Raw genomic sequence first — 15187 nt, forward strand, 5'->3', positions numbered from 1 at the left:
TTTTATTTTTTATAAAGATTTACTAGACTTATTAATGACCATTGCTACCGTAAGCAATGGAGTTGGATGATGACATTGAATTTCCTCAATGGAATATTTTGCAGCTGCTCATTTTCTTTCATAGATTTTCTTCTTCTTCCTTACAATTAAAACTCTAGTTTGAAAGCCCAAGATCTTGGTAATTAGGGAAACGTTTCATATGAAATTAAACATAAAAATGTAAAACATGTTATAGATTGAAGATGTAAAATCTTGGAAGTCACCACAATTATTTAAGAAAATTAAGAAAGGATTCAAGGAACGGTCCATAATTGTATAATAAAAAAATGTAAGATAGTTTCCCTTTTCCAACACTTATATGGATAGTTCTTTGGATTTTGTCTTGAAGCATTCAATTACATTATTATAATATATATATATATATATATATATAACAACCCTACAATTTCTATGTAAATGTTTGGTAATAACATAGAAATATAACTCTAAATCTATATCTCACAATATGATACAGCATAATAAAATAATAGAATGGAATTATATTCCAATCAAACTTCCTAAAACACCTTTATAGAATGATACCTCAAATCTTTGTAGGTCTCACCTAACGTTCAATTATGTATAAATTAAATAATTGGATAATTAATATCAATATCAATATCCTTTTCAAAATTACCATCTCCATAAATAGTAAAAAAGAAAAAATTATTAGCAACATCTCCCCTAAATATTGTATTCTATTAACAAGCTAATTCATCTGCTTGAATAAACTGATGATATGAGAAAAAAAAAATTATTGTTTTTTAAAATAAAAATAAATGTTTCATAATAAAGTCAATACATATTTGAAAATTGAATTAATACATCAGAAAAAGTGGGTTTGTAATTTTGTAATTAAATTTTATACCTTAATTGATTAGGCTTATACTTGTCAACAAGTTTTTTTTTTTTTTTAAAATTTAATTATTACAATCAATAATTATAAATATTACATTTTATTGAAAAAAAAATTATACTAACTCTATTACAAACACCATATATATATATATATATAGAGAGAGAGAGAGAGAGAGAGAGAGAATGTGTTAGGGAATGGTAGCCCATGGTGGTTTTTATTTTTTTATTTATGTGGTTGAAGGAATTGCTATTACAATTTACAAACATTTTGGCAATTGACTTTTTATTGGTCGTCTTCAGTGGTTTAGTCCTCACACGTCCTCTTCGAATCCAATGATAACACAAGGCACCGAACTAAGAGTCTAGGAATGGTGTGGTTCAGGTAGGTGGTCAGGAATTTGCAGCCATTTCTGATCGTAATATTTGCAGTGTTCCGTCTCACAACTTCCAACATGTTTCCTAAACTTCTTTATTTTTGGTTGTCCTTCTTCTTCTTCTTTTCTTTTCTTTTTTTTACCTTGGCAACATAATTCCTAGACTAGACTAACCTAATTGATCTTCATGATACATTTGGCCCAATATTTTTGTTTTTATTTTTGTTTTTTAAGAATAAAAAATTAAACTCGCAAGTGTGTTCACTACTCCTGACCCACTTAAACTCTATTATGCAAAGTGTAAGATTACCCAAACACTAGATAGGGTGTACACATACTCGAACCCACATCTTCAAACTTGCAAAATAATAAGCCACGAGAGCTTCTTATCATTGAACTGGCTAACACATGCCTACTAGTGCAGGGACGAATAATATAAAATGGACATATTCAAAGCATCAAATTTCATGCCTAACTCAATTTACGACCAAGCCTGCTCATTGACAAGATTGGTATTAGATGTACCCTTAGTCGGTTTTTAGGAAATCAGATTATGCACTCTTCATTATTAGCACCGAGAAACCTTAAAATAAAGGGGAAAAAATGTTATCAATTAGACAATTACAGAATTACTATATAGTTGTTGGGCCGGCTCAAAAGTCACATATCAGTAGGCCGTAAGCACTAGGCGTGAATAGCCAACTGGTCCTTGTAGTACGTATATATTTATAACCTCTTCAACCATACTACTTTCGGATGGTTCTTACTTCTTAGTGAGTGCTACATCCTACTCAGTAACATACTTTATTCAATATCCAGCCATATAATTATATAACTTTACTAGATAAATATTTAAAAAAAAACATTCATCTTAATCCACCATAACCATCTAAGTTTTTTATTCGCTTTTTATCAATTATGATTCTAGTTGTTACTTGCTACGTCACAAATAGACAATCAAAACATAATAGAGAAGCAAGAGATTTTGTTTGAGAGAAATCAACCTCCAAAGTTAGAGTTATCTGAATTACAAGATTTCAGCCCTCCAAAGTGCATGACCCATTGGCCCACTTCTGCTGAGGCTAAAAAATGGCAAGACAAACCACCCCCCTCCCCGAAAACAAAGAAGAAGAAGAAGAAGAAGCAACTTCCAAGTGGCAGAGAAACATGTTTACAGCATCTAATAAATAACCGGACATTTAAAAGAGAACTGGCATTTCATTGTTTTCTTCTATTAAAAAAAAATTGCAAGGTGAAAGGTTTGACAAACGCTATTATTTACATCTAGCAGGGGCAAGGAATTTTATCACAGTATCTGCACAATATGATATTATGGAATACTTATAGTAAAGCAAATTTAAAGTGAAACAATTAACTTTTCAAGAGTGTAAAGTAAGATTTGGAGAAACACCAGGGTCCAAAAATCAGTGCCATCTTGAAGTAGAAACTGTAAAAGTCCATTGAATAAGCACGCATGCTACATCAAGATAACAGTAGGTGAACAAGTTTTGTTGATCACTATCATTTATGTTATTCTACCCTTGCTTGAATTGAACTAAGATTGTGTACAAAGTGCATCTGTGGATTCCAGAAAACTAGGATGTTTCTTTGCTTGATACTTTCTTGCTGGTGCTTTGGTCTCCTCCATCCATAATCTAATTTTTCACCTTTAACTTGTGGATTTGTGTCTTTCCTGCTTCAATTGGAAATATAAAAATCGTAAATAGTTGATTAACATTAAGAGAGGTGCTGAATTATTCAGCATTTGTATCTTCAGCAGCCTTCTTGTATTCTGGCTTAAGCTCATAAGTTCCTTGGTTGGTTCCCCTTTTATTGTAAACACACAGCTCGTTCAATATCTCCTTTAAGAATTGCTGCAAAGAAAGAGAAAGTCCAATATTCTGACAGGTGAAAATCAAGTCAAAAGTAATATTAATAATAAGATAAGCACACTGTAACTGTTACTCAGAACACTGGGTGCACAAGAAGAGTCTGTTATGTAAATTAAAAAGGGTTAATTATAAACTTCACTGAATTGCAAGCAATCAGATGACTCAAAGTTTATATAGGTAGGCATTGTTCAAACTATGTTGAGAAATTAATGATCATTTAAATCATCATTCCATTTTTACTAAGTGTCCTTCACATAAAATAAAACAAACAGCACAGCATTTCATCCTAAACATGCAACAGAATGCAAAAGATAGCTACTAATACTAACAAAGAAAATTTATAAATAAGTAAAATAATCAAAACACATACTGCCGGTTGATCTGTCTCTTGGACAAGTTGCTTTAAGGCCCAATTTGGTTGTCTCTCAAATAATTTAAACATTATATCCTCCAGTTCCCCACGATCTCTTCTAGTTCTTTTCATGTCTGATTGCTTCACTGGTGCAGCCTTCTTCTTATCCTGTCACAGATAATTGGCAATGAACATTATGCAAGGGTCTTCCAAACATGTAGTTGTGCCTATTTTAGAAAAAAAAACGACTAAATTTACTTGCTCAGAGAGGCACCTACACCTACCGCAGAAGTTGTGTAAGTGTGGTGTGTGTGAGTGAGTTTGTTTGTGTGCATGCATGCGAGTATATGTAAACTTCCACAATGTTACACAAACCTAATGAGGCAGGACAAACCAAAACAATGCAACACGACAATTAAAGAACAGGGAAATGAAGATAGCTGACCTAGCAGTCAGCGCCAAGCAAAAGAAAACCTTTAGGAGTCAACACCTAACTCCTAAGGTTGGCTGGAGTTGACATAAGAGCATTGGGACAATTTTAATGAGAAATTTTATTTCATCAAAACAATCCCCCTCCATAGGAATACATTATTGAGCTTATAACCCATTACCAGGTTTCTAACTGACCAAGGAAAATACTGATTCTAATTGACTTAAGAAACTTAATGTTAAATGACTTGGGAAATCCCACTTATTAAATTACAAAAAAAAATTGAGATTACTCTACGAATTTAAATAAATAGACCAATAAAACCTAATGAAAATAATTGGACCTAAAATAAAATACATTTGACCAACAAAAATACAATTGACTCCAAAATCAAATAAGACTAAATTAGCATCATTTAAAGATTTAGACTGGAGTTGGAAATAAAAAACTAAATGACTACAAATTAACCCAGGCCTTCAGATGCATGACAATCCTTTTTGTGTGTGTGTGTGTGTGGGGGGGGGGGGGGGGGGGGGGGATGGGTTTGTTGTGGTGGGTGTGTGGTTTGTTAGTAAGTTGATGTGTACAAGGGAAATGGTTTGTAAAATCTCTGAATTTACAAACCATCCTATAAATAGAGATGATGAAAAGTTTACTTATCAAAAAAAAAGAGATGATGAAAAGTTTGTAATATCTCTGACTTTTATTATCAATTATATTGTCGTTGGAGAACTCTAGGATTTGCTTATTTCAGCACCCTAAAGAGGTTCCCCCTCTATTTACCCAAAAAAATAGGCTTCAATATTAAATTGAAGTAAATCTAAATTAATGGTTCTCCCAACTGCATCACCTTCTATCCTAGCTTGACATCCCTCAACTTATCCAAGATACAATATCAAAACATTCAAGCCTTAGCTAGGGCCAGACACTGCCAGAAATTAGACTCTATAAGAACAGGTTGGGTTGCAAGAGAGAGTGGAGATTGCCATTGATATATATATATATATATGGAGGTTTCCATTGATTTGGCGAGATGTCTTCTTTTCACCTTGAAACATCAAAATGATTCAGCAGGAAAGAGAGTTCATTGAAGAAGCCAACATATACCGCAAGTGAGCAGTACACTGCTTAACCTAAACAATTACAATGAAAACAGATCAAGTGAATACCTTGGAAGTGGATGAAATCAAACCAATCATTCCAGGCATGGGCCTCATATGTACTCCACGGTCATTGTCAATCACCTTTGAAAGAAATCAAATGAACAAAAAAGAAAAAGAAAAAATCATTAGAATCAGTTACAGGAAAACTGCAATGGAAAAAGCAAATTAATAGTCAAATGCCCTACCTGTATACATCTATTCTTTATCATGGACTTTTTTGTCCTTTCACGGCAAAGTTTGCCATAATCTTCAATGTTTTCACCATGGGGCTTCATGTCAAACTTATGCTCTACCTTTCCTTCCATTGCAACCTTCCCTACATGCACATTAGCTGCTCACAAATTAAAAAGAGCCAAAATTTACATTGAAAAAACAGATCATGAAGTAGCTTAAATAAATGTCTGTGCATCCATTTGAAGTACCTAATACAAATAATAATAACTATGGAAAGGAAAAGCTACATGCTCCGGCATAATTGTGCAGAGCCAACTGATTTAGGATTTCCAGAGTTTGTTTAGTTTGTGTAGGGTTTAAAAAGACAAACTCTCGCAAAGGGTGCATATGAGAATGATTCTAAGTAATGAAACTAAGATATCCCTAATACAGTACTCGGTGGTTCAGAGGTGTAGACAACCTTAAGATACAAATTGTGGGTTCAATAGTGTACCCCATAACCATCAAGGTCAAAACGTACTACTTTGGTCAACAATTAACAAAAACAGCTTTAACAATTCTTAACCACCTAGGTATTTGATTAAATGCCACACTCTCGTCTTCCCTAAGATACTTTCAGTGCAGCATGTGATCACCACAACAGCCATGTGTAGAGAAAATGTTAGTATTTACTAATCCACAAAACGAAACATATGTAGTTAAATTCTTCAGAGAACAGGAATTAAGATTCTCACCTTGATTTGTCTCAGAAAATACAGACATAGGAACAAAATCTTTAAACATATTCAAGGAATAACTTTTCGGAATATTCCCTGCCTCATTGGCAGCCATCTCCATTGTGAACTGGTAATGATTTCAAAATGTGTCAGGAAGCTTGCCTCCAAATATGTAAAGAATATGTATTATAAAAGCAAACATACCACCAAATATATTGTAAATAGGATTGATTTCTGGGCATATGAAAGCAACCAATAAGATAGTTGCTAAAATCTCTAGTGATTGAGTGGACATACAGTCTCACAAACACAGATTGCAAGACAGTCCTGAACAAATCATGGCCACTTCCTTTTTATATGCATGGGTAAAAAAAGTAAGCGGCCAGTTGGCCACTTGATTTACTAAAAGAGAAGAAAATAAAGGAAAAATAGATATGCATTGCCCTTAAAGTGATTATTTCAGTATTTACTACTTATGTCTTTCGCTTTATAGTCATCAGAATCTAGCACCAACAAAGTAGGTTCAAAGAAGATAATTCAATGAGCTGCTAGTCAAATAAATGAATTCTAACTCAACTATCACTTGAGGTTGTGGATTCAAAAACCCACTGGGTTTGTTAGTCACTCACCAATCAAAACTGATAAATTAACAATTGTCCCAAAAAGCCTAAACTGTTAGGAAATAGCGAATTTAATCATTATTCTAACAAAAACACATCGCTCTGTTAGACAATAAGACACCACAACAGGTGCACTAGGTTAGTGAAGTTGGAAAAAAATACATCTCCACAAGATCATCCTATCAACAACCTCATATATGCCAATCCAACAAACGAATTTTCCATCAATTTAAATATAAATAACATGAATTTCCCATTAATGCTATTGTAAGATTCACCTATACCCTATCTTTTAATGATCATTCAACCATGAAAGATTTAATTCCAAATCAAGAAAAACAATACAACAAAATTCATAGCAGGCTCCAATTCAAATATCAGTGACAAAATACACAAGTTGCAAAAGTTCCTATCAACCTAAATCACTGATAAACATTAAAATTCAAAATTACAACCTAATTAGCAAAAGTGGTGAGCAATTCGATGAAATCAATAAAAGTTCAACCACAGAGAATATTCTGGAAGAGTTTTTAAGGTAGATCAAGAAAGAAGAAGAGAAAAAGAAATACCTGGAGGGAAGAGGAGGAATCAGATTGAAGAGGATCGAGGGAGAGGACAACCTTAGCGACAGGGTGAGGGTCCGAGGATGGATGAGCTTGCCATGACTTTGCAACGACTAAAGGACACTTCATCAACCACACCGATCTCTCCGCTCTCCCTGTCTCCAAGTTACTAGTACTACTGCTACTACCATGATGTTCTTCCTCCATCTCTGTCTCTCTCTCAAAATTCTCAGTTTCTTTCTATTGGGATCACCGCCACTTCTTTTTTTTCTTTTTCTTTCTTCTTCTTTCTTTGTTATGACGGTGTGGTGGGTTTTGTTGTGGAATTTTTTTTTTTTTACCTACTGCTGTCTACTACTGCTGCTACTATTTATTTACTTAGTTTATTTAGTACTGCTTGCTGGCCCGGACCCGAACGAGGCGGGGTCAACCTTTTTTTTTAAGACAAAACAAAGCACATGTGCTATGTTTAAGGCTTAAAAGACTGCTGCATAAATTACAATAATTCTTACTATAATTATTTTATGTTTCAAATTATAATTGGTGGTATGTCAATCTTACATTGATCTATTACTTTTTTTTTTTCTTTATTATTTACAATTTGTCATATACACAGTTGCAGCACAAATTATACCATTTTACGGTATTAGAATTTTCTAATGTTAATTTAATGCTATGTCAAGCGCTTTAAACTCACGCAAGTTTTTCTGCATGTGGCTGTTACTGTTTCTTTGTTGGCTTCTTTCTTTTCTATCTATTAGTATCTCTCTCTCTCTCTCTCTGGTTTAACATGCTACTTTTTTGTGCAAGCTACTTACCTAACATTTTTATAACAATTTCATACTAAATTATAAATAGTAAGTTATTATTGGTTCTAATTTGAACCAATCGCTAAAATTATTTTTTTGCTCACTAGTAATAGTCAATAATAATCTTGCATTTAAAATTTATTATAAAAGTGTTGTGTAAATAACATTTCTCTTTTTGTCCATCCTTCTCTCTTTTTGTTAATCGGGTGGCAAATTACACCCAATTGTCCTTAATTTTCTTGCTCACAATCTTGCTGCTTGGGCAATTTCAAACTTGACTTATGGGTCCCAATCCATCTCCTATATCCCTGACTAGTTTTTTTTCCCCTATGATGAGATGACTTGGGCAATATAATGTATTATTCACCCAAAAAAAAAAAGGAAAAAAAAATATTTGAGTAATTTTAAATATTACTGAACTAATTCTCACTGTGAAAATTAGATTAATGCCATCATTTCACTTCTTAAATTTCCTTCAAAAGATTTGAACTCAAGGCAGGCTTAATACATTTAGAGGTCTAAGGCACAACTTTAAAATGTACCTTAGATAATATTTAGCTAATACTCTATATTATAAAATATTTAAAAAAAAATCATTATTCTTTTTTTTTAATATTACTAATTCATTATTTTTATTCTTATTTTTTTATTTACTATTTTGCTAATGTTCATAGTGTTTCCCATGTAAATGTCCGAAGTTCAAATCACCCTCCTCCTCCCATTGTAACTATTGGATTATAATAAATAAATAAAAAGACTAATTCTCTTAAGGATAATTGGATTGAATTTTTATTTAAAATATAATTTTTTGGACTTCTTAGGATTAAAGAAAAATACACAAATCACACGTGTTCTTTAAAAAAAAAAAAGCACCTTTTGCCCTTACATTTGGCGGCATTTCTCTAGTAAGGGGCGCTAGGCCATTGCATAAGTAGTCTAGGTCTAGTTCTGCCATGAATCACAAACTTATCAATGTAAGTTTTGAAAGTGATTGTCAAGTTTGCAAGGTCTAACTTCCTCCACCGATTCTATTCCATGGAGAGTTAGTAGTATTTTGCAGGAAACTAAGTATTTAGCTAGTTTAGTTCCTTCTTCTTCCTTTAACTGGGTTCCTAGAAAGGCTAACAAGACTGCTCATGTTCTCAGTCGTTGGTCACTTTGAAATAGATTTTTTGGCTTCTTTGATTCTAATTTGCTCCTCATTATATTCTGGATGTAATTAAGGAGGATGCTTAGTTTGGATCTTATTTTTGTTAATAAAAGTTTTTTATTCTGAGCAAAAAAAAAAAAAAGATCTTGTTTGACCTTCATGTTCAAAGTGAGAGCTAAAGTTGTTTACATAAATTTAATAATCTTGATCCTTTCTAATGGAAGATAATGGTCTTACTCTACAATTCATTTGAAAAGTTTAATAATTTTCTCAAGATCACCTTGAAGAAAAGTAATTTGGAAAGCCCACTTTGCATGTAATGGTTTATTTTCACATGCTCAAGGAAAAGGAAAAACACTTGTGCATGATTGATGAAATTATTTTTTCCAATAAGGAACAAATCATCCTCATAGAAATTCTTATTGAAAAAAATCTCCTATGAAACCTTGTGACCATAGCTAAAAGACAGTAAAAAGGGAGGGGGTAAAAATCATGAAACCTTGTGAGCATAGCCTAAATACATAAAACTATCATACCATAGTCAAAAGGCATTTACTTGATTCTCATACTTCAAAACAGTGTAGTCAATATCGTACCAGTATGTATACCAATATCGAAATGCCAACATTTCATACCGGTTTAAATACCGGCCATGTACTAATTATACCAGCCAATTTCGAGCAATACCGGCCGGTAAAGAAAAAAGCATCTTTTTTTTTTTTTTTTTGAATTTTTGTAAGGACAAAATTGTAACTTACTTACATTAACTTATTAGTATTATTTGTTTTCTTAGTATGCAATGAACAATTAAGCTTTCTATTTTTTATATTGTGTTTTTTTTTTCTTTTAATTGATATTAAAATCTAAAACCATGAATAATTTGTTCTAAATTGAGGTAATGTTTTATAGTAAACTTTTATATTTATTATATATATATATTATATATATAATATATATATATATATATAATATATATATATATATATATATTTATAAATATAAAAAATAATGGTAAACCTGAAATGGTACATCGGTATTGATCAATATCGAAATATATCTTTCCACTGGTCAAACCGATACAACCTCCAGTACGAGATTGACTTTCTTTTCTCAAACAATCACCAAAAGGCACTACTTAATTCTAATACTTCAAACCGCCATAATTCTTATACCACATGTTTAGACATAAAACTACTATACCATATCCAAAAGGCATTTACTTGATTCTCATACTTCAAACAGTCACCAAAAGGCACTACTTAGTTCTAATACTTCAAACAGCCATAATTCTTATACCACACGTTTAGACATAAAACTACTATACCATAGCCAAAAGGCATTTACTTGATTCTCATACTTCGATTCAAACAGTCACAGTTCTTATACGACAAACTGTTTGAACAAAAATAATGATATAAGAATAAATTAATGTACAAGTCATATTATCGTAGTTACTGTGGGGATAACGGCCCAAATGTATATTAGGCCTTAGGCCTTGTCTGAGGAGGCTCCGTGATCCGAGAATAGATCAATAGTAAGGAAGATGTAATACTTCGAACTTTACGAGCAAACTGTGACTATAGAGGATGGGACAAGTTGTCCGAGGAGGAATATCCCTTCGGCTAAATGCAATGAAGATCAAGATACGCCTCTTGTCATCCAGGGTGACATTCCAGAAGGTTCTATTGATAAAGACACGTATCATGAACATACAGGGAAGATGAGAGCTAGAAAATATCTAAGGAAAAGCAGCTGCCACCGCATTAAATGCTCTACAGCTAACTTTCTAGCTATATTTATGTGGAAAAGACTCTTGAACAGTACTGCCTTGGCTATCTCAACTCACAGAGAGCCAGAGAGGGTGTTCGATGGGACACACACTCAAGTAGTGGCCCAGATGATCAACAAATAGAGGGCCAAGATCATTCAAAATGAGATATGTAATGTAAGAGACCCCTGAGGAAAGGGGAATTGAAAAATAGAAAGAGAAACACTGTAACAATCAAGAATTGAACTTGTAATCAAATTTGAGAATCAATATACAAGAACTAATCTCCTCAGACTGGACCGAGGATAGATTTCTTTAGTTAAATCAATCTATCTTCCTTTTCTTATTATCTAAACCCACTTCATTCGTTGTCCAACTCATTTAAGCCAGTTTTTCAACCCACTCTCTACAAATTCATTATATTGAGCTTGTTGGGCCTAAGCTAGTCTATCATGTGGACTAGGAACCCAAATCTAGTCCTTACAGTTACAAACGTATCAAATCATGCAATTCTATATAAGACAAATGCAATTACCTCCTACCTATTGTTCTGATATATGTTCATTCAAAATAAGAAAATTTTTCAGATTTGGGAGAGGATTGATGGCTAGGAAATTTATAGAAAAGCTTATTATATTTATGATATATTTTGTTATTTTTATTATCATGAAAGTACATGGAAATGATATTGTCTCTACGTATTTCCATCCTTTTTCATTTTCAACTCCACTTCCTGATCATCCCTCTCGAATTGATAAAGTGAAAAGCATATTTCATATTTGCATTGAAAAACATATGGAAACTTGTGAAAAAATGTCAAAAGAAGAGGACATTGCACTCCGTACACTATGTTTTATGAAGTGTTTTCAAGATTGTATTGCCGAGTACCCAGATCAAGACGACCCAATGCATCACATGGCTAAACGTGGCTTATCTTACTGCTTCAAGAAACATAACAATCACAAGATATTAAAGGAATTGATTAATTTTGGATGTTGTTTACTTGTTTACATGAATGGTATGGACAAAACATCAAAACGTACTAAAATGTCTACAGAGAATTTAAGAGCTACCTCCAATTTTAGATTTGTTAGTAGGTTATGAACTCTCTCTCTCTGCGCCAAAAAAAAAAAAAAAAAATACCACTCATGCATGAGAGATATATCTATGAGCAAACAAAAGAATTTCATATGTCAAAGTTACTAAATCCGGGACAAAATGGGCTTCTGCCCTTTTCGGACAAATTATATAGGAAATGCTCTCATTCTCAAACTAAATAGGGAAATGCCCCTCTTTTACAACTCGATTTTTGATAAAATCGAGTTAGACCCTATAGTGGCGTTTTTAAAGAGTCTATTTAAGGAGCCTATAGTGACGTTTTTTAACTCGACTTCAATGAAATCGAGTTATAGGCAATGAAATCGACCTATAGTGGCCTTTTTTTATCTATAACTCGATGTATTTGAAGTCGAGTTAAAAAAATCACTATAGGTCATTAAAACGTCACTATAGGGCTTCAAAAAAAATTTTTTTTTCTAACTCGATTTATCAAAAATTGAGTTTTAAAAAAGAGACATTTCCCTATATAATTTTCTTGAAAAGGGCAGAAGCCCATTTTGCCCCTAAATCTGTCATATAAACATGGGCCTAGGATTATGCCCTTAATTACCCTATGGATTAGGATGTGAGAAAGGAATTTTCACCTAGTTTTTTGGACTAAGAAAAATATAAAGTATAAACCCCTAAGACAAAACTCTAATATGTAGACTTAGAAATTATATTACAAGAATGAGAAAGTGTTAGGCAACAAAAAGAATTGTAGACTTGAAATTAGATTACAAGAATGAGAAAGTATTAGTCAACAAAAAGAATGAGTTTGTACATCTAGAAAATAATATAAAAACATATGTATGAGACCTCGAAGATGACATAAACAATTTTTTAGCTAGTGTACGCAATTTATAGAACCATATATATAAATATATATATATATATATATATATATATGTTTTGTTTTTAGTCATAGACAACACAATTACATCAAATTTAAGTGACCACAACTCACTCTTTTTAAATCTAAAAATATTTAAATTGGAACTTGTTTTGAAGCCTTGAATATTTACTTACTTTTTTGCATTTCAAAATTATTATTGTTTTGCTTAGAGAGCATTTCTCAAAACATCTTTAATTAAAATATATTGAATCCTTATTGGGATTTGGGATGTTTCCAAATCCCATATTTTTGTTGGGATTTTCCTCACCCATGAACCAACACACTTGTTAGTGTTTATAAAAATTACATTTTATCTTTTCGTGGTATTACTCTAATTATAATCAAATTTTAAATCCTTTTTGTCCCTATAATTTGTTAGTGGTTTCAATTTCGTGCTTCCGTTATTTTTTAAACTAATCATTTAACATTTTAAAAACCAATATAATTTAGCCAATGAAGATTATAATTTATGAGAGTTGATTTAATTTAGCCAATGAAGATTATACTAAAAGCATGGTTTTGGGCCAAAAGTTGGATTCGATTTGCTTGGTATTCCCTCGAAGATGTTTGGATCAAATTATTTCACTTTGATTAATTGTAGTTTGGTTGTGAAGGATTATCTAAAAATAAATTTCTAACAATTAGATTAGGTGGAGCTTTTCTTGTCAATCCGGGCTGAGTTTCATGTGACTCTCTAGATAGGCGTATCTTCAATTTCTCACATTCACTCTTCCTTATTCTTCTGCACCCTACTTTCTACTAAGATATTTTTGTTCTTCTCTAGGTTAATTACACTTTATCCGTTTGTGCTTAGAACTGATTTCATATAATATATCCATGGTTTGAATAATGTCCCTTTACCAACTCAAGGTTAGCCTTGTTATTCACCCTTTAGTTACCTCATCACTTCACGGTTAAAAATATAAAAAATAAATAAAAAAAAACTAAGAATTAAAAAGGATATTTGTAAAAATTTTGGAAATTGTCCATGCTAGCCCAAGAACACTAAGAACAGATCGAGCTCTTCAAGCATATAAAAAACTCAATCTGTTCCTTAAACAATTGAATCAGTTTGGTAATATTAAGCTCTTAGTTCCTGGCTGTGCTATAATTAAGTTTAAGTTTAATTTTGTGATTAAGTTTTCACTCTATTTATCTGTTGGTCTTGTATGTCTAGTCATGTCATCCTCTCTTCTGGATTTCAAAGGTCGTTTGATTTTACTAATTTGAAATTGTGGGGCTAATTTAAATAATTGTGAATAGTTTGAGATGCTTAGTGTGTAAATTACGCTTCTTTGGGACTTTTGATTTATTCACATATGGTTTGTGAAATTTTGCAGCTAACAAGTTCTTGCATGGTTCTGGGAAAATATGAATGTATTTGATATGGTCCTGGTAAGATTATCCAATCCAACTTGAATATGCAGCCGCTTTGCTATAATTTTTTATTTAGTATATGTTAATTTTAATAGTTACAAAAGAACTCAAAAAAAAAAAATGTAATATATATCAGAAGAATTTTTATTTTTATATGGGTCTCTACCAAATCATTCATCAACTTAAAAAAGTAATGAAGAAATTAACAATCAAAATTGGAACCCATGAATCATGATCTAGAAAACTCAGTGGCATCGACACCAGGCACCACCAACAAGGACTGCATTAAACATATCTATTTTCAATCATATCATGCATTAAACATAATTATCAATACATTTGACCACCATTTTGTTTTTCTATGTTATTAATATGTTCTTCTTTATCCACTTAATTTATTGAGTTCTATTTTACACTTTTTTGTGTGTTGTGATTTCAGATTTAATTGGAGGAATCTCAAGGCTTTTACAACTTACAAGAGCTAGACTTGCTATATCTAACGTGTCTCTCGCTTTAAATTGTGTTATTTGAGTTGTAATTTCAGGGATGCTGTGTTACTGATTTTATAATGTAGTATAATTGAGACTTAAGGTATACTGATTGGATCATTTCAAATCCAAAATTGATGTCATGGTTTTGAATTTTATATTAGATTATAATGGTTTCTCTTTTGTTTGGTTATATTATCTATTCCATTGACTTACAACCTCTACATATGCACCAGTGTAATTAAGAGTATCTTTCTATTGAATGTATATTTTTACAAAATTATTATTGGATTATATTTTTTTACTTATATTTTCTATGATTGAAAAAAGTGAATTTATTTTTCATTTTTATGTATCGTATCATATATTATAAGATATACAGTTGTGGAGGACTAAATTTCTCGGTTCGAAATAAGTCAAA

At 32.0% G+C, this 15187-nt stretch overlaps 1 protein-coding gene across 2 annotated transcripts; it reads right to left on the reverse strand.

Moving 5' to 3' along the window:
* Positions 1 to 2687: 2687 nt before the first annotated feature.
* LOC111986132 (transcription initiation factor IIF subunit beta) lies at positions 2688 to 7500 on the reverse strand. Of its 2 annotated transcripts, none has more exons than XM_024017761.2 (6): positions 7188 to 7500; positions 6017 to 6125; positions 5294 to 5424; positions 5115 to 5189; positions 3534 to 3683; positions 2688 to 3145 (listed from the first exon to the last, which is right to left on the reverse strand). In XM_024017761.2, exons 1-6 carry the CDS (start codon positions 7386 to 7388, stop codon positions 3026 to 3028), a joined length of 786 nt encoding a protein of 261 aa, XP_023873529.1. In that variant the 5' UTR covers positions 7389 to 7500; the 3' UTR covers positions 2688 to 3025. The 2 variants fall into 2 exon arrangements, with proteins under 2 accessions (XP_023873529.1, XP_023873528.1); XM_024017760.2 differs by having other exon boundaries at positions 5294 to 5439.
* Between the last annotated feature and the right edge of the window lie 7687 nt (positions 7501 to 15187).

The sequence above is a fragment of the Quercus suber genome, unplaced genomic scaffold, assembly GCF_002906115.3.
Source record: "Quercus suber isolate HL8 unplaced genomic scaffold, Cork oak 2.0 scaffold_647, whole genome shotgun sequence".
Taxonomy (NCBI): Eukaryota; Viridiplantae; Streptophyta; class Magnoliopsida; order Fagales; family Fagaceae; genus Quercus; species Quercus suber.

Bases quoted from the DNA above. Each gene is read 5' to 3' on its own strand.
- LOC111986132 (XM_024017760.2), bottom strand. From the start codon at position 7,388: ATGGAGGAAGAACATCATGGTAGTAGCAGTAGTACTAGTAACTTGGAG. The intron at 5,190-5,293 runs GTAGGGCATTTG...TTTCTTTCAAAG, and splicing joins TAAAGAATAGATGTATACAG to GTGATTGACAATGACCGTGG. The intron at 3,146-3,533 runs GTATGTGTTTTG...CTTTCTTTGCAG, and splicing joins AAGAGACAGATCAACCGGCA to CAATTCTTAAAGGAGATATT.